Here is a 23600-nt window from a genome sequence, read left to right as displayed (position 1 = left end):
GTTACTGCATTCTTATACCCCATGATCATAGCACGACGGCCCATGTACATGTCGCAATGCCGCAATTTCTTCGTTCTAGCATGATGATACCCAATGACAATGAAACTCAAGATTCAAAACAAACTCATCCCTTTACGAAACACCCAAGCACTACAGCAAAGCCGAGTCCCTACGCAGTCTTCTTCACCAAAACCCCCGAAAGATGCGGCATCGGCGACCACTCAAACCACCTCTCCAACTCCACACTCGCCCACCCCCCATCCCCATCCGCCGCCGCCCGCAACACCGTCTCCGTATCCCGCGTCAAGCAACAGTCCCCAACCAAGAAACTCCACCCGGCCATCTGATACACACTCTGCGCGGCCCGCGCCACAACCGACCCCTTCGCCGTCCGCCACGGATTCACCACATGCTCCAAGACCAGCATGCGGCCGCCCGGCTTCAGCAGCGCATACAGCTCGCGCACCGTGCGCTCCATCTCCGGCACCGAGCACAGCACGCGCACGCAGATGATCGTGTCGAAGACCCCGGCCGCGGCGTCGCGGGTGTACGCATCCACCACCGCCGTGCCCGTCGCCCGCAGCGCGGGGAGCAGCTCCGATGCTGCTGCGCCGCAGGGCAGGACGTGGTACTTGGCAGCTAGCCCGGCAGCCGCCGCTGCTGCGTGCAGCGTGGCGTGTAGCCCGCGGCATGGCTCGGGGCCGTAGATGGCCTGGATGGCGTGGGAGCGGAGCAGGGGCATTTGTGTGCCTGTGCCTGGGCCGATGTCGAGGACGACGCCGTGGGCGTTGCTTAGTAGTGCTGGGAGGAGGGCTGCACTGCCGGTCTTTTGGGGCGGCTGCAGTTGCTCTTCTTCGGTTGCATCTTCGGTTGTGGTGGGGGCTGCTTCTGGTGTGGCTGCTTGTTGGCGGAGTGCTGGGGGGGGCGGTGTTAGAATATGGGACGTGAGTATGTTGATATCTGGGATGGGGTGGAATAGTGGGTGGGTAGAGAATCAATTAACTTGAGGGTGGATTCATTTTGCTCTGTTTTGTTTATGTGGAGGAAAAAGGGAAATTCAGCTTACCACTGAATTCAATCCAGAAGCGGCCAAAGGCTTCGTCGCGAAGCCTACTGGTCTGGAAGATAGGCGCGAGAACTTGTCCTTTCTGGAAGACGGCCTCGGCACAGACACGAATGTAATCTCATTTTATCAGTCAACTTGTGAAACAGTGCGAGTCATGTAGTGTAGTGGCGGGATGGGGATTGTCAGATAAGACGATATATCAACATTCTTGGTGAAGGGGATATGATATAGTACGGCAAGGTTGATAGTGCCCAAAGTGAATTAGACTGTAGGGGTATAGGGGGCAGGAATAGCACCGAATCATCGAATGTAATATAGTAGTATATTGAACATCGGGGCGGTGCATGAGACTGCTCATATGCCCCAGCAACACTTACGACGTATGGCCAGCGCCATCAGCTCTGCCGGCTCGAACAAGTTGGCGATTTGCTCTCCCAAGGGAGGGGGACTCTGGAAAGACATGATGAAGCCGGAAAGTGTATACGAGAGTGCTTAGGGGCAATTGAAGTGGGAAAGCGAGAGATGAAAAGAAACGAGGGAGGGGAAGGCGAGGCGAGGGCGATATAAAGGATTAAATATCACGGCGGGTCGTCGGATCCCATTTGGGCTTTAGCTCTGTGATTGCGAGTCGCTTGGTCCACCACCCACCTATCATTTCCCTCTATTCCATGGCAATCTGGGGCTACGCACTATACGGTCCATGCACAGGTATTAGTCGGGTGGTCATGGTGTGCTCCGTTTGTGATAAGCATTCTACCTAGTATCCTCCCTCTAGTGCGCATTCCGGGAACAGAAAGACCTGATGGGAGAGAACGACTTTATACAAGCTGATCAAGCACCGAGTCTGATCCAACTCTTCCAAGCAGTTCAAATGGACGAGATTGTCTGCCGGGGCAACATGCATATGGCTTATGTCATTTGGTTGGCTGGTGCCTGAGCGTTGATGTTGATAGCGCTAAGCGCTGGCAGTCCCTTTTCCCTTCAAAGCCTTCACTCGCTAATATCGCAGTCGACAACAAACACTCTCAAAGGAAAGGCACAATCATGACCGAGGAACTGTCCATCCTTTGCTTCGGCAACTCTTTGACCGCAGGCTTTTACTGCTATGGGCTGGAGTACCACCCGTACGCGGGGAAGATGAAAGAAAGCATCCTGGCCGAATTTCCCACGCTCCAAATCACCACAGAAGTGCAGGGACTCCCAGGCGATCTGGTCATCTTCCCTCCAGGCTCATTCCTGTCGCGCATCCAGGCAAAATGTGCAAAACCGCGGTACGACTGGGTGATTTTTCTCGGTGGGACAAAGTATGTCTTGCTTCCGTTGTCTCTACCTACGTCCAGCACTTCGGCTGAACATCTATCCTTGCCATTCTTTTAGTGACATTGGGTACGGCCACAAGCCAGACCGGATCTACGCGGCCCTCCAGGACTCGTGGAAAGTGGCCCGCGATTCTGGCGCCAAGGTGCTGGCTCTGACGATCCCCGAGTGTGCGGCTGCCTCAGCAAGCCTGAATACCAGACGTGCCGAGTTGAATGCGCTGATCCTAGCGCACCAGGCTGACGGCTTGTGAGTCTGCTTGAATTGGGCGAAGAAGTGATCATGGTCTGACGTCTCGTTAGTTATGCTTTCGATTTGTGCAGTAAGATCCCGTACCACGCGGCGTCAGAAACCTTCCGGGAGGAGACGTTCGACGATGGGTTGCATCTGACAGCCAAGGGGTATGATTTTATGGGAAGCCTGGTCGGAGAGCATTTGGTGGCCTTGCTAAAGGCGGATATGGCCACAGATACTGTTTAGGGTGGGCTTCGTTCCGGATACATAAGTGGTGAGCAATTGAAGGCAATAATCATGTAATCTTGGAGTGATCAGAGGGACAGAGAGCGAACACGGACACCTGCTGGTTAGCCAACATACGACCTGGGAGCTTCCAAACTTTGAGTCTCGAGATAGCCACATTGTGCTGCTACGGCGACTCAGGCTCAGTATAGAGAGCGCTGCCTGGTCTACATATCAAAGTTCAATCAAGCCAAGTGCAGACTAAAATTTTAGTATGGGCTCACGTTCTGGTGCGTACATTGCACAAACAATGAAGACAACACAATCACACAGAAAGAGTGGAATCGGACAGATATTCGAGAAGGGAGGTGGCACAGGAATTATCAACAGAGGAGAATAGGGAAATATAGAATAGTCTGCTGAGACTGGACCAAGGCGGTAATGCAGCACTTGGAAGGGACAAAGAAAGGATTGGGACAGGAGATGATGTGTGGAGATCACGTATTGTAAGACAAAAAGGAAAAAAGGCCGTAGGGTAAGGAGACTTGATCTGGGGAAGAGGTGAGGTTGGGTATGCCGGAGGGCGCGGGGACCATATCCCAAATGACCCAGAGGGCAGGTGGTGAACTGCGTTTTCTATTTGTGGGGGTTGTCATGACCTTGATGCCCAAGCGGGCGGCGCGGCCACAGGAGGTCGAAATACCGTCGGACAAGAAAAGAAAAGACTCGTGGTCATTATATGGGTGACGCAAGCCGTCGTGGTTTCGAGGACCTGCCCGCCAACTCGATCGAACCATTACCAAATAAATGTTTAGTGGTGAGAATGGATACGGTCGACTCTTGGGCTGTACCGGCTGGTACGTGAGAGCGAGCCGACATCGTGTTTGCCATCACAGCAAGCGCGGACGTTCTCAAGACGGTCTTCCTCTTCGGCCGCTTGCCTGAGATCTTCCGTGCTATCCTGATCACGAAGACTTTCGTCATGAATACTGGAAGCTTGGCCATGACGTCCTTTCAAACTAGCAATCGACCCTCGGATCGAGCTGTTGAGGATTGTACTGAAGCGAGACGAGGAACGCTGACGTTCCTCCGGCACTTGCAACGTGGAGTTGGGCGCTGGTGAGCTGAGTGCTGGTGACGCGCGCCCAGGAGTCCCGGCGGACCGCATGGACATCGCAGAGGCGGCCCGTTGCTGCCTATGGGGCTGACGAAGGGTCCGACTGTTGTAAGAAGAGAGAGACATCCTGGCCGTCTGGCGAGATCCAGACCGGAAGCCGGGGTTGAACTCATCAATGTCATCCAGAGTAACGCTGTTATCATTCTCCTCGCAGTTGTCATTTGTCTCTCTCAAAAGCAGATAGGACAAGGCATTGAACCAAGTCTCATGTCTTTGGCTGGTTGTGGCGGTGAACCGTACGCGACGGCCAGGGCTGACAACCTCCAAGCTTCTGCAGTGGAGACCAGGAGGATAGGGGTTATCGTCAGCGACCACTCGCACGGCCTCGATAGGCACACTCTTGGTTCGAAGCTGGGTCTTGCCAGCAGTCTGGGGGTCCTGTTCACTCCAGTACAGCATGCGTGTATACGGGTGGACCCAGAAGTACCGACGATGCCGTGTTGAGGACATGTCTCCCGAGCCAGTCTTTCGGGTGTACTTCCAGAGAAATTCACCAATCATGGTCTGAGTAATGGCCTGGATCATACGCGGGTCGGTGTTAGGTCCGTAGCCATGGGGCATAGGGCCAGCGTGGGGGTTCATGTTGAACCGCTCCTCGATCTCAGATGCGAACGATGATACCGACGACCGCCGCGACATTTGGCTTTGGCTGCTTCTCCTCATACGTGCGTGGGTAGAGACCGTCCTCGTTGATCCAGCCCGGGCAGCTTGTTCGTTGGGAGTTCGCGGGGTCGACTGGGCGTTCATGCGATACGCAGATGCAGGCGCCAGAGGAGGCCCCATCACAGACGGAGATGGCGTGGGTATCTCGGCTGACTTCTTTTCAGCTGCAAGAATGGCTTCCCGGTGGTCGGCTGGCAACGGCGGGTGGAGGCTAGCAGCAGATGTCTGACTAGTGGCAGTATCTGGTCGCCGGTAGCTGGAAGGCGTTGATTTGGTGGACTGTGGTTGAGGCCGAGATCTGATTTTGGGAGTCGCAAGTGGTGAGGCGCTCGTGACTCCAATAGCAGCCACCTCTTTTGTCTGATTGCTATCGGCAGAACTTAAACGTCCAGATTCGCGATCCAAGAGGATCTGATCGATCTGCTTAGAGGAGAGGATAGTCTGGGAGCCTTGGTCCATGCTTACGGAGCTGGACTGCTGGCGAGCTGAGTGAGGCAAGGCATTACCAGAGATGTCACTCAGAGCCAGACCAGTACTAGTCCGGCGCTCACTCGTGCTGGTACTGGCACGGCTGCGAACTGGGTCGTGGAGTTCATCCTCATGGATGACCACTGCTGCCGCTGCCGCATTTGGCTCCGCAATGGGCTCTGTCTGTATACCCAGATCGGTCATCAAGGGAGTCACCGGCGGAACAAACTTGGCCGGGTGAGTCTCCACAGATTGCAGGGTGGAAAGTGAGGGCACCAGCACAGGCAGCTGAACCGGTTTAGGTGCAAGCGGCTCTGTAGATGCGGGATCTAGCCAAGCGATTGATAACTCCGGAAGAACTGGTTCGGGCGCAGGAATAACAATTGGTTCTGGCTCTGGCACAGGCTCCGGTAGCTGTGGCACAATGGGAACCGTGTGTTGTGAAGAAATGGACGACACTGTCAGCTCGGGAATGATGGGTTCCTTGGCAGGGACAGGTTCAGGTACCGGCTCAGGCTTGGGAAGGAGTGCCTGGACAGGCTCAGTAGAGTAGGTAAAGAGGGAAGACACGGCCAGCTCGGGAATGATGGGTTCCTCGGCAGGGACAGGTTCAGGCACCGGCTCAGGCTCGGGAAAGAGTGCCTGGACAGGCTCAGTAGAGTAGGTAAAGAGGGAAGACACGGCCAGCTCGGGAATGATGGGTTCCTCGGCAGGGACAGGTTCAGGCACCGGCTCAGGCTCGGGAAAGAGTGCCTGGACAGGCTCAGTAGAGTAGGTAAAGAGGGACGACAAGGAGAGCTCGGGCAGCTCTCGCACCGGCTCCACGGGAATCACAGGTTCCGGTTCGGGATGTGTTGCTTCAACGGGCTCCGTGGATTGCTCAGAAATCGATGATACATTCAATTCGGGGAGTTCTGGAGCAGGAAGCTCGTGCTTGACAGGCTCAGTAATGCTTCCAGCAACGTAGGAAACACCCAGCTCGGTCCACTTCGGCGCCTCGGGAAGAGTTTCTTGAGATGAGATGATTGCCATGCCCATCTCTGCTGGCTCTGCTTGAGTACCTGCCTCAACCTGCTGGCTTTCAACAGAACGTTCGTCCCAGACCATCTTGGGCGGCGTGGGAACATTCGCCAAATGATCACCATCGGTAGCTGGGGGCTTGAGCGGCGTCCATTGTGTTCCTGAGCTGACCAACTCAGGAGTTCCTTTTTGACCCAGAGCGGCTGCACTGTCGGTATCAACAGTTTTCTGTGGCGTGGAGGGCGCATCGGGCAGGCTAGTTTCATCAACAAGTCCAGAGCTTATAGCAGTAGTATGCTCCCATGGATCTGTCATGACACCCGAGTCAACCATGACAGGCCTAGGAGGCGTGTCGAGCGAGACTTCCGAAGGTCTGCGAGAGCTTGATGCAGGGTGCACGCGCGGTGTAGAAGCCTGAGAAGCTGCACCAGCCTCGTCCTCTTCTTCCTCGCCACCCTCGAGCTCCGCAAGCTCCGCGAAAAGACTCTGGCCCTCCTGGGCCATTGGCTGCTGCTCGAAGCTTGTGGCAGGAGAGTTGCGTGCACTGGATGGCCTGCTGCCAGAAGCCATAGGGGCCTCCCCAGAGGGGCGAATCCGTCTCAGGACACTGCGCTTTGATCGAACACGGGGACGAGATATGTGCATCTGACTAGGGGAAGGATAACCGCCGTCCGTCTCGTCATCATCGTCATCCGACGTGGAGGCCGAGCTGTGGTAGGAATCCCGGTCACGAGCTTTCGCCATCACCAACGAAGAAGCAACACGGTTGCGTGGTGTCGTTTGGACGGTACGTTCGGTCTCCGTAAGGTCTGCCGAGTCGCTGCTGTCATCCGCCATGCTTTCGACGCCAGTCTGGAAGGCCTCGCTCTCAGTTGCAGTGGCACGCTCATTCGCCGTTTCAAATCCATCCTCAGCTTCGGTGGCAGTCTGATAGACATCACTGGGCTCGTCAGGAGAGTGGGCACCGGGACGACTTCCGGTCGAACCGGCCACCGCGGGACGAGTGGGGCTAATCTGGCCGGCATTGTCTTCCCAGTCGGTGTCATGAAGCTCAACAAATGACTTCTCCTTGCGCCCAGCACCTAGAAGATCAGGACGAGCAGGTTTCCGGAAAGAGTCCTCCTTTTTCTTCAAGCGCTTGTTCGCTCCCCCATTTGGCGCACCAGTTTCACGGCGTCGCTGCTCAACCTCATCTCGAGCCTCTTGCAACATGCGCTTGAGTTCGATCTTCTCGGTTTTCTCCCGATGAATGGTGCTCTTGAGGTTTTGGATCATACGGTGAGCGTGGCCAAGCGAACTCTTCAGGGTTTCCGATTCAAGGTGATTATGGCGCGGGGTGAACTTGTTGGGTGAAGGAGGGGGAGAGTTGTCAGGTGTAGTCTGTTCGGGCTCCTCGCCGTCGTTGTCATCTGCGAAATCTCGGCTACCTTGCGATTCATGCTGTCGAATTCGCATAGCGACGGCCTTGGCGAGCTCTTGGTTCTGGGAGGTCAGCTCCTCGAGCTTCTTCTGGAGAGCGGATTTTTCCAAGTCGCCAGCATTCAGATTACGACGTAGAAGATGCATCTCAGCGTCGTTGCTCTTCTGTGCAGCTGTCTGGTCCTCCAGCAGCTTCGAATTGGCCTGTCTGAGTTCTTCCAGCTCCCGTTCGACCGCATTCTTCTCCGAGTTGGAAGTGCTCAGACTACTGTTGAGTCTTTCCTCTCGCTCAGTGGCGTCTTTTACTGCTGCCATCAGCTCATGAGTTTGTGTCTCGAGTGCCCAGTTCTCATCCTTGTAGCGTTGTTCACTGTCATCGAGAGCGCGAATTCGCTGTGCATAGCCTTCCGCCTCTATCTCCAATCGAGACTTTTCCAGATGGACGGACTTCAAGCTTTCCTCCCGCTCCGCCAGGAGAGCCTGCAATTGGCGGACCTGGGCCAGGAGAGAGGTGGAAATCTCCGTCGCAAACTCGATATCATGAACACGACTTGATGGCTGGTTGCGTTGCTTGCGGGACGGGACGCTGACTTTGCTCGGAGAGTTGGTCGCTTGGCCGGCAAATAGAGCGGGGCTGAGGGGGGACTGTTCAGGGCGTTGTTAGATGGGCAGATCTGGGACGGAGGGTGTGCAGTCATCGTACCTTCTGGTCAAACGATGGAGTGCCCAGCTGACCCTCCTCCGAGGCTCCTGCCAGCCGCTTCGGGGCTAGGAATGCGCGCGCCGTCTCTCGCCCAATTTCCGTGTACTCTCGTTCGAGATCGGCAAGCTTTTGGCGTAGCTCAGGACCCATCTCACCCTCATCTTGCTGTCGTTCTACCTCCTTGAGTTGCTCCGACAGTTCGCGCTGCTGGTCGATGAGTGCTGTTCCCAACTTGGACGCCTCCTCTAACCGGCGCTCGGTCTCTGCCAAGTGCGCCTCAAGGGCACGTTTGGCTTGTGCGGGTGACGACGCATTAAGACTAAATAGCTGCGTATCGAAAGACGAGTACCGATGGGATTCGCGAGGCGCGGGGGGTTGTCCGGAGGCGGAAACGAAGGGATCCTCCATCATCGAAGCAAGCGAGTGATCACCCGCGTTGGGTGCGGTCATTCTCCAAGGATTAGGGGCTGTCTCGCACGGCGTCTGGACCCCCTTCTGCGTTGAGGATACAGAGTTGCCGAAGAGACTTTTTGGATTCGCGCGTTGTTGTTCTTTCGGTCGTACGATTAGGTGTTATATCCACGCGATCATCGTTTGAGGGAACCGTATCTCGAAACGGTGTTGCAGGGTATGTTCCCTGGTTGGGTCGATATGACCGAGCCGACCAGCGACCACGAGTCTCTCAAGATCACCACGTGCGGGTGCGGGCGCGGGCGTGGTTGCGACAGAAAAGGGACAGCGTGCCCCGTCGCGAGGTGGGAGAAGGTTGCAACGCGGACGGTCGACACAGCAATAACAAACAAAACACTCGGGCGAATCAGTGAGATCCCCGTCCGGCGATATGTTGAAGATACAGGCGCGTCGGTGTGATGCACCCAAGCATAACACTCTGTGCGATCTGCAGGAATTATCACCCCGAGTCTCAACCGAGGCCCGTCGGAAAACGAAAATCAAATACAATTAACAAAAGAGAATGAGGACAAAAGAAACAAAAAAAGTCGACAGAACGGAGGGTCAAGGGAGTGTGGAGGGAGCGTGGATGGGAGGAGGAGAAGTCGGGGCGGGGAGGAAAGGGAAGAGGGCGAGCAAGGCGCTTCGCTATTATTGCCAGTTCATCGCCAAAGGGACACCGGTGTCTGAGATAGCGGGCGTGGATCGTGGCCGTCGCGCGCGGGGGGGGTATGATGGGGCTACATGGATTATTTATGGCATCTGCAGTGATGTGCTTGGGGGACCAGGCTTATCTACAGTCGATCACAGCCGGCTCGACATAAACAACGTTGTCTCCGATTCGGCGTCTTCTGTTGTTGTTTTCTTTGCCCAACGCGTGCATGTTTGCACTGTTTGCATCCGTGCTGAGTCATCCGCCAGTTTCTCGAGTCTTCGAGATGGGAAGGTGCGAGTCGAACCAGGACAGCCCACTGTTCGCTCTTGCAACGGTCACCTCACACTCCAAACCACACTCGCTGTCTCAGTCATGGCAGACGATACCCAGCCGTCCGAGGAAGTCCCCCAGTTCGGCTTCAAGAAGCGCTCCAAGACCAAGGCCAACTTCCGCAAAAAGCCCGCCACGCCCCCGCCAGCCTCCGATTCGGGCTCTGATTTTACCTCTTCCGACGACGACGAAGGCCGGCGCATCAAGAGGCGGCGCAAGAATGTCGCCGTCACAGCTTCTTCCGTGGCGAACGTGGCCCGGAAAGATACCTCCGCCGATCTACCCTCCGGCGCCGGCCCCGTCCCACTGACGACCAGCAACGACGCAACGAAGCAATCCAACTGGTACGATGAAGACCTCAGTGCGAAGAACCTGCTCGGATCGACCCGGGCACAACCACAATCATCTGGTCCAGATGGGACCTACAAGGGAGCGGCCAACTACCAGTCCTTCATCCAAAAGAAACCTGATGCGCCGTCAAAACAGTTCGGTCCAGTGAAAGCTCCTACGAACGTCCGAACAATCACTGTGACGGATTATGCGCCTGATGTCTGTAAGGACTGGAAGCAGACTGGATTGTAAGTTCTCCATTTCCCCGTGCTGAGCCCGTATGGTGCGGTGACTAACCTATCTTTCTCAATTCAATAGCTGTGGGTTTGGCGATTCGTGCAAATTCCTTCATAGTCGCGAGAACTACGCACAAGGATGGGAGTTGGACCGAGACTGGGAAGTCCAGACTAAAGGCAAGAAATTGAATGGGCGCGTGGTGTCTCAACGGAAAGGCGCCGGCAAGACCGCCGAGGACGACGAAGACGAAGACGACGACGAACTGCTAGAAAGCATACCCTTTGCCTGTATTATCTGCCGGAAAGACTACAAGGATCCCATAATCACCAAGTGCGGCCACTATTTTTGCGAATCGTGTGCATTGCAACGATACCGAAAGAACCCATCCTGTGCCGCATGTGGCGCGGGGACGGGAGGCGTGTTCAACGTCGCGAAGAAGCTCAATCATCTACTGGCCAAGAAGAAAGAGCGGGCAAGGAAGTTGCGAGAAAAGGCGATTGCCGAAGGCGAGGAAGTGAGTGAGGAAGAAAATGTTAGCAGCGATTGAGATGTGCCTGGAGATTGGAGATTGGAGCGCAGCTGGACTGCACTATCATGAACGTCAACGTCAACGCCAATGCCAATGCCAATGCCCCTGATGAGCGAATCATCGTTTTTGAATGTAATCTTAGGGGTTTCCAGAAATATCCATGTATATCCGTCTGAAGACAACGTGTGAGCATGACCCTCAAGTGTAGCTCAGTCTAGTAAATATATCCACATCCATGTCCACCTTTAACCATAGATCGGCCTCGGCATCCGATATCAGCCATGGAGTCGCTTACCCCTCAACTTGCGTCAACTGCATGAAATTCCCTGTCTGCCCATGTCCTGTGAAGTGGAACACGGTGGGGAGGGATGGTGGACACGTCCACGATTGGTGATCTGGAGTGGTACTGTAGATACGAATACGCGACGGACTCCGGCACCATCTCCCTCTTCCTCACTTCCTGAACACATCTAACTCCTCTGGCTATTCCAGCCCCGGTCGCAGATGAAGCCATCTGTCACGAATCTTGATACTGTACCGGTGTCGAGCCCATACAAGTCGACATGCCTCAGCCAAGAATTGGCGACCACGGTTGACTCCACACCTGTCTTGGCCGGGTGCAATGCCTTCGCACTGGCGCACACCATCCCATACAAGGGACATGCAACTCGATGCGCACCGACGCATCTCAAGAAGGGAGGTGAGCCAGACTGACGCAATGCGCGAATTGCACTCGCGATCAGCGTCCCAGCCGTGCTCTGGCAGAGCCTTGAGGGCCGATCCCCCAGTGACCCGAGAGCCAAGCTGTCGCATGGATCGCGACGTGGGCCCCGTTCTGTCATCGCCACACTTGCGTGTCAGCACTCAATCCTCCGAACCCGCCCATCCACGGCGTTGAGGCCATACGTGGGACCCGAGCGTCACGCTCACCATTGTCACTGCTTCTCCTACAGCCACTCAATATCTCCTTATCCGTCAGGGGTCTCAGCAGTGTCCCCACATGGATACGAGACCAATCAATCGCCCGGTGGAGAACTAACTCACCTCATACACAGGCGTACCGTTTTTGTTCCCCATCTCAGGCAATTACCATCATTATGATTCTCCAGAACGCCACGTGTGACCCATGGTACCTCTCACACGCGTCTGCCCTCCTACGAATGGGAGAAATGGATGTCTCCGTCACAATTGACATGTCTGCCTATACATGCATTGCAAAGGCCACTCGGATCCCAATCGAGTCTTGGTTTTACCGACGGGTCTTATGCAAGCCACGCCCCAATTTTTTCCAGTTGTAGCATCGGTTTACAGCCGCGATAGGGGGCATTGGTAGTCTCGGGCTAAGCTTTTGCTGCCAAGCGACCCTTCTAACCTTTTTCCCCCGATTATTCCCCTCTCCAACGCCCCAATCCACTGGGCCGTGGTTACGTAGCGGCCAATGACGTGGGCTGGGAATGCCATTCTAGGTTCAATGAGGCCTAGACGCTGTATTTGAATGGCAAGAAAAAAAAAAACTAAAGCATGGGCCCTCCGCTTCTCCCAACCGTCTGCGTTTCCCTTTTCGACTGCTACTCCAGACTATTCCCAGATCGTACAGGGAGTTTATCTCTCCTCGTCTCTGCCTCTCCTTTACCTTCACCCCCATCCCCTCTTGAATTTCCTTCCTTTCTCTCCTATTCTCACTTTCCCTCTCCACCTTTTTATCCTTTTGTGGTCCGCATTGGTTTTTAGCGCAATCACTCCGCCAGTGCGCTTCCCCTCCTTTTTTGTCCTGCCTCGACTTCCTCTCCTTGAACCTTTGATCCCAACTACTCTACTGTCAATCACCTCGCGCTCTTCATCTTGCCGAGGTTTCCTCCCTTTCTAGATCTCTTCCACGCGGTTTTCCTCGTTTCTCAGCTTGGGTCCCTCATCAATGGCTTGCTGGCCCTTCGTGAGGTGAAATTGATAGGCACGGGGCTCCACTTCAGGGCAACCCCCCTTTAGAACCGACTCTTTGCGAGCTCACCATGAAAGGTGGACTGCGTCTCGCACTATGCGTCGTCACTCTCCTTCTCTTTTTCTCGCTCTACCTGCTGGAAACCCATCTACGAGACATCTGTAGCCAATACCGCGCTGGCGCGTATCTGGCGAACTGGTTGGACCGCAATGGGCCCGTGCAAACCCCTGTTGCATACAATGGCGTTCCCAAGGACAAAGTGATTGTGATGGCGAAACTAGAGGAGGAGGATACCCAGTGGGTGGACGATCAGCTTCCCGAGTACGTCTACATTTCCTTGCCCTCCCTATTCAGGTCCGTGACTTAACGGTGCCTTTTCTCCCTGCAACAGCTGGCAACGGGCCATTTATATAGTCAATCCGTCCCAAGAGACTCGAGCCAATTATCAAGGCCTCATGACCCCCTACAACAAAGGCCACGAGGCGATGGCCTACCTCACCTACGTGATCGATCACTACTACGTCCTCCCCTCCACCATCGCATTCCTTCACGCCCACCGCGCCGGATTCCTCATGGCATGGCACGTTGACGCCCCACTGCACGACAACGTTGTCGCCATGCGCAATCTACAACTCGACTTTGTCCAACGAAATGGCTACGTCAACCTCCGCTGCAATTGGAACCCGGGCTGTAAGGGAGCGCATCGCTTCAATACACATGTCACTGATCAGGTCTGGTGGGATGTCTTTGAGGGCACGAGCACGCCGCCGTTGAATCTTTCTTCGCCGTACCAGCAGGAATCGCTGGACCAGAAATACCTCCGCAAACCCGATCAGATTGGTGCCGCGTGTTGCGCCCAATTCGCGGTCTCGAAGAGCCAGGTGCGCCGCCGACCGCAGGAAGACTACGTCAAATTCCGCCAGTGGATTCTCGACACGGAAATGAACGACGCCTCGTCCGGACGAGTGATGGAGTTCCTGTGGCATGTCATTTTCGGCATGAATGGAGTCTAGTAAGCGATTCCTGAATCCCCTCCACCAGATGGTGAACCAGAACTTTGAGACTAACAATCTTCTTCGCGTCTAGCTGCCCCGACGAGCAACTTTGCTACTGCCAGGTCTACGGGCAATGCTAATTTCCGGTCCTGGTATTCACTCCTCCAGGTCCGGTGGCCTCTGCCATCACCGCCTGCAACTTTCCCATGCCGAGCATCCACAACCATTTCGCCTCCGCCACCGTGCACAGATCTATATCGACGTTTGCGATACCAATCACCATGAGCCCTGTGTTGTCGTTCGCCCCGTGCCGCAGAGACGCCGGAGTTGTCGAGTGGAATCTGATTCTTCGTGGCGATTCACCTTCATTGCATTTTGGCGTCTGGAACCAAGTCTCCTTGTAAATGTGCATCGACGCCGTTGATTCGGTTTTTCTGGCTCAGCACCCGCCCTGAGTTGGTACAGTGTGAATAGCGAGCCCCATTGTACATTTTCTATATCACATACATAAATCACTAATAGAACATCTTGCATCTGCATTGCTGCTTGTCATCTCGTGTGGCTTCTGGTCTCGCTGCGCAGGCCGAGGCTGCGCCCATAGAATCCCTGAAAATGCAGCTTTCGCAATTACGATCGAGCACAAATGAACCTTCACACAGCTTCCGAATTATCGCGGAAGCCCAGATTTGCCTAGATAGCTCACCGACCATAGCCAAGCTCCTAGTCGCATCGAAAGTTCTTTCCTGGGGGCCGCGCCCAATCCTCTTAGGAATGCGGGTCGGACGACGATCGTGATTGATCGACCGATCCCCTAAACCCTCCACTCCCGGCATGGTTCAACCTGCAGGATGCACTAGCATCTACAGTTCCTGGGTACGACCAGTCGGTTCCCCCAGTTCCAGATCCGGTGCTGTCTCCAGCCCCAGTTCGACGATGTTAAATGAATCGCAGGAGCCAGCCCAGTTTCTCGAGTCTAGGCCACTCCGAGCGGTGACAAGCAGCGCACGATGGGATTCGCAACTGGTCTCAGTAACTTCTTCCTTCTCGCTCTCACCACTGCGCCAGACCGTCTCGCGACTCTGGGTCACACCACGAGTCCGGTCGTGGATGTCGGATACGCCAAGTACCGAGGCTACTACAACGAGACGTACGACCTCAATATTTTCAAAGGGTGAGAGCAGAGAGCCCTGGCTACTGACACCGCAAGGGGTTATTGCAGGAGACGTGCGAGCTAACGCTTCCTGCCAGTGTCCGATATGCTGCACCTCCGGTAGGAAAGCTGCGATGGCAAGCTCCGCAGGAGCCCCCAGTCGACCGGACTGCCATCCTCTCAGCGACAGAACAGCCGCCGCTCTGTCCCCAGTCTGGCGCGGCGAAACTCCCAGAGATCTACGGATTCAATTCCGCGTTGGGTGATGAAGACTGCCTGTTTCTGAATGTATACGCTCCGCCCAATGCGAGAGACCTCCCCGTCCTTCTCTGGATTCGTAAGTTCAAGGCAATTCGAAGCACCCTTGTTTCACGGAGAGAACAACAGTACTCACCTTCATCCAATAGACGGCGGCGGGTACGGCCTCTTTGGGGCGACTAATGATCCCAGCGAGTGGATCAAAACCAACGAGGGGGGCTTCATTGCAGTCATTATCCAGTACAGACTGGGTGCCTTTGGCTTCCTCTCCTCGGAGGACGTGCATAAATATGGCAAGACGAACGCAGGGCTGCTGGACATGCGCTTTGCTCTCGAGTGGGTGCAAAAGCACATCACAACATTTGGCGGCGATCCAGACCGCGTCACCGTTGGAGGTGAATCTTCCGGCGCGGGTGCAGCGATGTTGCAGGCGATGGCCTATGGAGGTCGCGAAGACCATTTGTTTAATAATGTGAGGAACGCGCCGGATTTTGGTTCTTGTCCCGGCTCTTCTGACTTGTCTAGATTATTGCCGCGAGTCCATACACTTCGAAACAGTACAAGTACAACGACGAGGTACCGAAGAGACACTATGACGAATTCGCGAAGAAAGCAGGGTGCTCCAGCGGGAGGTACACGACTGGATCGGCCGTGTTCGACTGTCTAGCTCGTGCAGATACAGACACCCTGCAGTGGGCTAGTGCGAATGTCTCCATATCCGGTCATTGGGGTACTTGGGCTTTTGTGCCCGTCACAGATGGAGAATTCCTCCAAGACCTCCCGTCCAAGCAGCTCCTGGAACAGAAAGTCAGCGGGAAGCGCATTTTGTCAGGTGTAAGAGCCGTGCCTCCCAATGAAAGCTCGGGGCGTTTTCTCACTTGCTGACGCGCACAGAACAATGCTAATGATGGCATCCCCTTGAGCCCGCCATATATCAATACCACGGCCGGATTTGTGGACTACGTGAACTCCACATTTCCGCTGTTCACCGAGTCCGATCACCGTCATCTGTTGGACATGTACCGCGTCCCGTTCTCTTCACCTCATAGTATTGGCCCCCTCTACGATACCCTCGGTGACCGCGGCCCGACTGCGCTGAACCAGTCGGAGTTTGCCACCGGGCTCCAGCAAACAGTGTTTGACATATTTGCCGAAACAACCTTTGACTGTCCCTCGTACTGGCTTGCAGACGCTTTCTCGGGGAGTCCAGCAAAGGAGGCCTGGAAGTATCAGTACTCCGTTACCCCCGCATACCATGGATCAGACCTGACGGCATACTTCTCTGTCGGAGAGACGCAGCCCACACACGGTCTGACGCAGGCGTTTCAAATGATCCTGGGCAGCTTCATCATTAACGATACACCAGTTATCTCGGTTTCAGATGCAAAGGGCGGTGCTAGCAATTCAACTGTTCCCAAAGGGGTAGAGGATAAGATCTCGTGGCCACAGTGGCAAGGGTCCTCGCCTATGTTGATGAATCTGAATACAACGGGCGGACACCTCGTCCGTGATGTCGTGACGGATCATCTTGCGTACTGGCTTCGGGAAGACCCTGGGGTCTCAAATGCGTTTAGTTTGGCGGATGCCACGAGTTGGGAAGGTGGCCGTGGTAAACGCTGCGGGTTCTGGCGAAGTGTTGGGCCGCGTGTGCCACAGTAGGCGTTGTCCTGCTGCGTGTGTTAGGCATGGCTTGTGAACAAAGACTCATGATGTGGTTTACTCTCGGCGAGGAGAATAAATACATAGCATGCCGGCGTGCAAAAGTAGGATGTTTTCATTTTCGCAGTATTTCTATACCTTTGCTCATATATCGAAAGTCATATACCCTGGTCCATTTATCTGGGAGAGAGAGAGCGCGAAGCTACCCGCTGGACTCCTCTGGAGAATATACCAAGTGCCCAAACTAAATTCACAATAGCCTTGGAACCTACTCGGAGCACCGATCCGAGCTTACTGAATGAACGAAGATGGCGAATAAACGGGGGCCATCCGGGATCTACGCGTGGCACTGCACGCACCTGGGGACGCTGACATGCGAGCTTCGGTAACCGCAACTAAATTCGATAAGAAGACTGGTTCAGCTGCTGTTGACCACGTGTTGCTGTGGTTGCTTTTGTTAATTCTGCAGGTGAGGCAGATCCAGGAGATCTTCCACGCGTGGTTGACGTAAAAGGAGGTGCTGATCTTGCTTGACCGGGTTTCGCCCCCATGCTGGCTGGTCTTTACGTTTCATATGGACCGGGAATATTGCGTCCAAATATGTGTCGCTACTCACGGCCAGGATTTTACATTTTATTTGTTGATATTTGAAGGCCTGTGTGGTTTTGCTTTTGAAAAGTGTTGAGGAAATGTCAAGTCGGTCATCCATTTAGCCTCTACTACTCTGAAGCTGTTAGTCCTAGGTGCTGATATATATCAGCAGAGGACTATTGCGATCGAAGATACGTCAACGATTGGTACCGTGCTCTCTGATCAATGATCACTCTGGTGATCTTATTTTTGATTCCCTGAGATATCATTCGCCACCTCCGTTAGGAGCAATACCTGGCCTGAACAGTTCCAAACACATTGGGTCTAATTATAAAGGCCCGGGGCTGTGCTTACAGTGGCTGAACATGCTGAAATGATGATCTGGCGTCCTCGGCACTCGTACGCATCCAGGAGATGAGGTAAATGAAGATCTACGTAAGAGCCAAAAGCAGGGCAGAAAGAACCATCAGAGCCGATAACTGACAGAATCACTCGGTTTTTGACCCTGTGTCAATCCGAACCATGGCCTGTACTCTTTGTGCCACTTGCAGCTGCCAACTCCGCCACGATAACTGCCGAGTTCGTGCTGCGATTGCTTCATCACAACGCTTTGTCGAGGATCCCATTGTGTATGAGACTTCGTGGATTTGGGTAGTTAGGTGGAGTTCCCAAAGTGTGATCTTCAATGAAGGGTGAAATGGATCCGAAGTCATTTGCATCATGGAGAAACGTAATAGTTTCGTTGACTCTTGTGCATTCTCCCGGATGAGGTCTGGAAGCAATCTTTCTGTTACTCAGATGAATCACAACGACTGGAAGCTTGTTTTGTTCTGATAAATGACCTTTCTGGGGATCATAATCGTGGTTGGAAATATCGAACACAAACATCTCGCGGACGAGGTAACGTTGGATCGCTAAGAGTTTTGTATCAGAAACGGTAACTCCTTTCTCATCGTAGAGATTCTCTTCCTTGATCACTTCAATAGCGACCTGGATGATGTCCTCTGGCGACTATTTCCATGCTGGACTCTTGTTCGACACAATAGCGAGCACCCGCAGTGGATGTTGGCCAGTCATAGTGAACATGGACTGCCTAGACTGGATGTATTGGGGAGAGAAAGAAAGAGAGCTGAGAGACAAAAGCTACATTCAGCGCGGGGCCCTCGCATTAATAGTTTATCCATTCTAAGCCCGGCGGAATCGCAATGCAGACTTCGTGACTCCAATTGGTCTCGTTCTCTTCTGAACTGACAAACTGATTCAGCGCCCAAGAGGTGGATCGATTGACGATTCACGATTGGTGGTCACTGCACCCAAGTGGAGCACTGAATCATTCCATCTGAGTCCAAGGAAGGCGTTCGTATACTTTCTATGCTTCCAAGGGGCAGAAAGAATGTATTTCGTTCATGAGGCCAAAAAAAGTCCCCCACGCAGATCGCCCCTAGCTTCGCCAACTCTTGGACGGTGCAATCAGAGACCAGAGTGGGCGTGTCAGGTTCGTGATAGTAGTACGAAGTATCTCGGCGTCCGCCCCATTCTGACACTGACCATCTTCGTGTTCGCATCACAGCCTTCGATGAACCACCGAGCTTCGGTGCATGTATGGGGCAGGATTTCTGAAACACGTTTGCCATCTCTCAACATGACTTCACGTTCTTGCCTCCGGGCTTGCCGGTACTATGGCTGCCTCGTGAACTTTTATAGTCGCTCGTCGCCATCCTCTCCCTTTCTGGCACTGACCCCATTCTTAATTTGGCTGGCCCATTCTTTCCTCTTGCTTTTTTTTTTCTAGCTATTTGTCAGTCGTCACAGCCCATTTCCGGGTTCCTTCCCTATAGCTCTATCTTTTGAACTGCCCAACCATGAGTGCACCAAGTCAAAAGACCTCGGATGCCAGCCTCGCAACTCTTGCCGGCCAAGAGGGCGGAGCAAGTCATACAACCCTCGTTGGAAGAGAGGCCGAGGCCAGCTGCTCGACTGTCAATGTCAGAGAGGGCAAAATCCACCCAAAGGGCTCAGGTTCAAGCCTTTCCACCGTGGGAAGAGAAGGCGAGCCACGCGAGCAACTCGACCTCGAAAAACAAGCCACATCACCCGCAACACAATACCCAGAAACCGACTTGAGTCGTGGAATTGTCGGATGGGACGGCCAACATGATCCACAGAATCCCCAGAACTTTTCCCCGGGCAAGAAGTGGGTGTTGCTTGCGTTAATCAGTCTGTTCACCTTTCTTTCGCCACTGGCGTCGAGTATGTTCTCGCCTGCAGTGGTGTATATGGACTCGGAGTTCCATGTGGACAACCAGACCATCCTGTCGTTCAGTGTCAGCATCTATTTGATTGGGTATACGGTATGCAATTTCACTTTCCTGCTTCGTGGCCCTACAATCGAATCTTGTCCGGATAGACGCTGATGGACTTCACAGTGTGGTCCGCTTCTTTTGGCACCTCTGAGTGAGATCTATGGCCGCCGTATTGTTCTCAGCTGCGGCGACTGGTTCTTCGTCCTGTGGCAGATTGGGTGTGCGCTGGCCCCGAATGTCGCATCTCTGATTGTCTTTCGCCTCTTTGCTGGAATCGGGGGATCCGCTTGCGTTACTCTCGGTGCCGGTGTGATTGCTGATCTGTTCCCTAGAGAGCAGCGTGGGACAGCGACCTCGATCTGGGTCATGGGCCCGTTGATTGGGCCCGTCGTCGGCCCAATTGCCGGTGGCTTCCTGGGCCAGGAGGTCAACTGGCGATGGGTCTTCTGGGTCCTCCTGATTGCGAGTGGGACGATGCAAGTTGCTATTGAGCTTCTCAACCGGGAGACATATGCCCCAGTCATCATCAAATGGAAAACGACGCAGATGGCTAAGGAACTGGGCCGGACGGACTTGCGAAATGCCTACGATATTGGCCGCGAGACAGCGTCGACTGGCCAGATCTTGAAGCAGAGCTTCCTACGACCGATTGTGCTATTCTGCAAGTCGCCAATTGTTCTGCTTCTTTCAACTTATGTGGTACGCATACCAGCCATAAAGTCCCAATGAGGACGATCCTACTTTTGATGAGCTTTACTCACGATGTCCTAGGCTCTGATTTATGGTCTGCTATATCTGTTTTTCACCACCATCTCCGGCGTGTTTACCAGCACCTACGGCTTCTCAGTCGGACTATCAGGTCTTGCTTATATCGGGATCGGAGTGGGCTTCCTAGTCGGCCTTGCAGTTCTCGCAAAGACCAACGACCGGATCGTGATGAAACTCACCAACCGCAACGCCGGCAAATTCGAACCGGAGATGCGGTTGCCGACTATGATCTTTTTCGCCTGCGTGATCCCAATCAGCTTCTTCTGGTATGGCTGGACGGCCGATCAGCATGTGTTCTGGATTGTGCCTATTATCGGCATGTTCCCCTTTGGCTTTGGCATGATCGGCGTCTATATGCCCATCCAGACCTACGTGATCGACTGCTACCCAGAATACGCGGCGTCCGCCAACGCCACGTTGACCACGACTCGGTCGCTCCTCGGTGCACTCCTTCCCCTTGCTGGCCCGGCGATGTTTGACTCGCTGGGCTTGGGATGGGGCAATTCTCTGCTCGGCTTTCTGGCCCTGGCTTTTGTCCCGATCCCGATCATCTTTACGCAGTATGGAAAGGCCATCCGTGAGCGATGGCCGGTGGATCTTGGGGGTAAGACCAACTGAAACTCGGCTAAGATGATGGTCAAGTTGGTTAAGAGCTTGGCCTCTTGGATCTTTCATGTCGACAACGATGTCCTTGAGCGCGTTATAGAATGATAGAATTTGCATAGACTAGAGTATACGGACTGCGTCATGGTTTATTTACCAATAGACTCTTTGTTACTTGCTTACCACGGATTAGCCTGTTGACGAATACAGAACGATAGACACGCTCATTTCACAGCCCACGCGTGGCAGCAAGCCAGGTCACCTTAGGCGTCTCATGCATGCAGTTAGTCATGTCTGAATGCATGGATCAGCCTTGCGGGTTTCAGGCATGCTAAGCCCCTGATCTGCTTTGGCCCCAAGCTGAGCTGGACGCCGTTCACATTCATGACGAGCACCACGGCCCCCATTGCACCTGCATGTCTGACTGGATATATTTATCCCCTGCAGAAGCCCGGGCTTCACGTGGGGATGCGCAATTTGTTACTCGAAGCGAATGAATATACTGATCGCTTGACCCGCTCGCTGACCATGGTCTAGGTATTACCCCTGCACACCTTGGTGGCGAACAAGTAGGCCCGCCGTCCGTCCAAAGACACGGGCTTCTGGGGTGTGATGGCTGCTGATCTTGATATTAACTGGCGTCTGAAAATGCACATCCCATTGGCCATTTACCAGGCAGTGTGAAGGTCTACTCGATATTCTTAGGCAACCCATTGCAGACGACATCTCTCCACACTCATCTACCCGTTGCACAGACAATAAGCACTGAGAAATAGTCCGGGCTGTCATAAAGATCGCATTGGAAGTACTTAAAGGCTACTTGGTTCCTCCATATTCGCCCCTCAGTCACCGCAAATCCCGAGTCTTGTCTATTCGAAATCGTCCCCAAAGCTGGAGATCATCAACATGCATCTTCGCATCTTCATCTCCACCGCCATTGCTCTTGCAGCCTCTGCAGTTGCCCGACCTGCTGCCACGGAAGATTTGCAAGTTGCGCAGCTTCGTCTGTGGGACGAAACCGGCTGCGTCTCGTCCAGCCAGGGCAGCGTCGAGATTAATGCGAGCCAAATTTCCCAGTGCCTTGTCTTCGACGGAACCGTCAAGTCCGTGAAGTACGAATTCGGCCTCCGTTCATGCGATTGTAAGATCTCAGATGCCCAAATGGGATGATACGCGATTCTAACGAGATGATCCTAGTGCAACTCTTTACCGATACGGGGTGTCAGAGTGAGCAGGCCCAAGGGCACGCAGAGTCATGCGTTGGAGATTCTCAGTACAGAAGCTACAAGCTAGCATGCTATGAGCTTCAAGACTGGTGGTGAATCATGTAATTCTGCATACCAGAACGGCTCTACGCATCGAGAGTGCACAGTTTATAAATACAGACATACAATACCCTCACGTCATCGTGAAAACCAGAGAGCCAATATCCATCCCAGCGACGAGATCGGGATATCTGCTGATAAACTCCGGCGTCAGGCCCCAGCCTTCTTCGCGCATGAAGATTTCGTAAAAGGCCGGCTTGATGGCCAGCTCGTTGTCCTCGTTGCGCTCCAGAATCTTCTCTCCCCACGGCCATCGGATCTTGATGCAGCACCAAAACATGCCGAATAGACCATCGCGATCCGGTTCATAGATGTGCCATCGTTGAATCAAATTCACGCGCATCTTGGGCCAGGGGATGAAATCCAGCACTAGTGGATGCCGGGTCCGTAATTGATCCTGGACAGGTTGTAAGAACGCTGGAAGCTTCTCGTAGGTGCGCGGACTGGGCGAGAGAATCCACCGCGCGAAGTGGTAGGCTAGCCAGCCAAAGCCCAATCGTTCGGGGTCCCGGATTGGACGCCGTTGGAGCGCTGTGTGGATTCCATTGGCCAGTGGATTCGTCTTGGTGCCGTACAGGATGTCCAGGGGCGAGGATGGGGTGTCGGGGCAGGGGATGATTTGTTCTGGGTACAGCAGCCATGGACAGGACAGACTTGCTGTGTCGGAGAAGTTGTCAGTGTAGTGAGGCAGGTGGTTCCAGGCCGGTTTGGCCTCTGCCGAGGAACCCATAGACGATAGCTGTAGGTGCGACGGCGGCGTCAATGTAGTTGAAGACAAAACGTCCGACTCCTGAGGGTAGTCCATGCTACCGGGAGTCCTTGAACCATCCAGCGAAGGTGGGATCTGAGATGGATCGACATCGCTGTGACTCGTGCGCTGAAACATCCAAGGGTTCCATAGCGGCGCTGCCGCTGTACATGTTGCCTCTAGGCTGCCTTCCCATGAATCAACCAAAGACTTTAGGGACCTCTGACGAGCAAGAAGTGATTCGTTCTGTTGTCGGAGCCCCTGTATTGTTTGCAGGAGTTGCTGCACCCCATGTTCATTATGGTGTTGCTCGCAGTGAGCCAGCTGCTCTTGGAGAGTCGTTATCTGGCGTAACTTTTTATCGCGGAGCGTCTGTTGCGCTCGACGATCCCGGAGACGCTTTCGCTCTGTAGCAGATAGCTCTGGCATGTTGGACTT

The 23600-nt window shown here is 54.1% G+C and overlaps 9 protein-coding genes across 9 annotated transcripts; 6 read left to right on the top strand and 3 right to left on the bottom strand.

The window, feature by feature from the left end:
- Nucleotides 1–169: 169 nt before the first annotated feature.
- On the bottom strand, nt 170–1528 carry N7459_007952 (class I SAM-dependent methyltransferase; the record flags this gene model as incomplete). Its single annotated transcript, XM_056947120.1, has 3 exons — nt 170–915; nt 1067–1183; nt 1444–1528. 3 exons carry the CDS (start codon nt 1526–1528, stop codon nt 170–172), a joined length of 948 nt encoding a protein of 315 aa, XP_056796630.1.
- Nucleotides 1529–2110: 582 nt separating this feature from the next.
- N7459_007951 (SGNH/GDSL hydrolase family protein) lies at nt 2111–2863 on the top strand (the record flags this gene model as incomplete). The annotated part of the gene is made up of 3 exons (XM_056947119.1): nt 2111–2370; nt 2444–2632; nt 2686–2863. 3 exons carry the CDS (start codon nt 2111–2113, stop codon nt 2861–2863), a joined length of 627 nt encoding a protein of 208 aa, XP_056796629.1.
- Nucleotides 2864–3653: 790 nt separating this feature from the next.
- On the bottom strand, nt 3654–8742 carry N7459_007950 (putative nuclear migration protein (ApsA); the record flags this gene model as incomplete). The annotated part of the gene is made up of 2 exons (XM_056947118.1): nt 3654–8234; nt 8293–8742. The coding sequence occupies 2 exons, from the start codon at nt 8740–8742 to the stop codon at nt 3654–3656; spliced, it is 5031 nt and encodes a 1676-aa protein (XP_056796628.1).
- A 1027-nt stretch (nt 8743–9769) lies between these two features.
- N7459_007949 (U2-type spliceosomal complex subunit CWC24) lies at nt 9770–10841 on the top strand (the record flags this gene model as incomplete). The annotated part of the gene is made up of 2 exons (XM_056947117.1): nt 9770–10305; nt 10376–10841. 2 exons carry the CDS (start codon nt 9770–9772, stop codon nt 10839–10841), a joined length of 1002 nt encoding a protein of 333 aa, XP_056796627.1.
- A 1991-nt stretch (nt 10842–12832) lies between these two features.
- On the top strand, nt 12833–13897 carry N7459_007948 (DUF3431 domain-containing protein; the record flags this gene model as incomplete). The annotated part of the gene is made up of 3 exons (XM_056947116.1): nt 12833–13083; nt 13154–13774; nt 13849–13897. 3 exons carry the CDS (start codon nt 12833–12835, stop codon nt 13895–13897), a joined length of 921 nt encoding a protein of 306 aa, XP_056796626.1.
- An 867-nt stretch (nt 13898–14764) lies between these two features.
- N7459_007947 (putative carboxylesterase) lies at nt 14765–16824 on the top strand (the record flags this gene model as incomplete). Its single annotated transcript, XM_056947115.1, has 5 exons — nt 14765–14928; nt 15006–15244; nt 15315–15637; nt 15691–15999; nt 16060–16824. The coding sequence occupies 5 exons, from the start codon at nt 14765–14767 to the stop codon at nt 16822–16824; spliced, it is 1800 nt and encodes a 599-aa protein (XP_056796625.1).
- Nucleotides 16825–19277: 2453 nt separating this feature from the next.
- Nucleotides 19278–21104, top strand: N7459_007946 (MFS transporter; the record flags this gene model as incomplete). Its single annotated transcript, XM_056947114.1, has 3 exons — nt 19278–19766; nt 19842–20417; nt 20490–21104. The coding sequence occupies 3 exons, from the start codon at nt 19278–19280 to the stop codon at nt 21102–21104; spliced, it is 1680 nt and encodes a 559-aa protein (XP_056796624.1).
- An 891-nt stretch (nt 21105–21995) lies between these two features.
- N7459_007945 (uncharacterized protein) lies at nt 21996–22411 on the top strand (the record flags this gene model as incomplete). Its single annotated transcript, XM_056947113.1, has 2 exons — nt 21996–22230; nt 22287–22411. 2 exons carry the CDS (start codon nt 21996–21998, stop codon nt 22409–22411), a joined length of 360 nt encoding a protein of 119 aa, XP_056796623.1.
- Nucleotides 22412–22487: 76 nt separating this feature from the next.
- Nucleotides 22488–23591, bottom strand: N7459_007944 (bZIP transcription factor; the record flags this gene model as incomplete). The annotated part of the gene is made up of 1 exon (XM_056947112.1): nt 22488–23591. One exon carries the CDS (start codon nt 23589–23591, stop codon nt 22488–22490), a length of 1104 nt encoding a protein of 367 aa, XP_056796622.1.
- Between the last annotated feature and the right edge of the window lie 9 nt (nt 23592–23600).

Source organism: Penicillium hispanicum (genome assembly GCF_028827665.1).
Source record: "Penicillium hispanicum strain IBT 35686 chromosome Unknown utg000007l_segment0_segment0, whole genome shotgun sequence".
Taxonomy (NCBI): Eukaryota; Fungi; Ascomycota; class Eurotiomycetes; order Eurotiales; family Aspergillaceae; genus Penicillium; species Penicillium hispanicum.
Note: the sequence above shows the minus strand (reverse complement) of the source record. Positions and strands in the feature narration are given on the sequence as shown.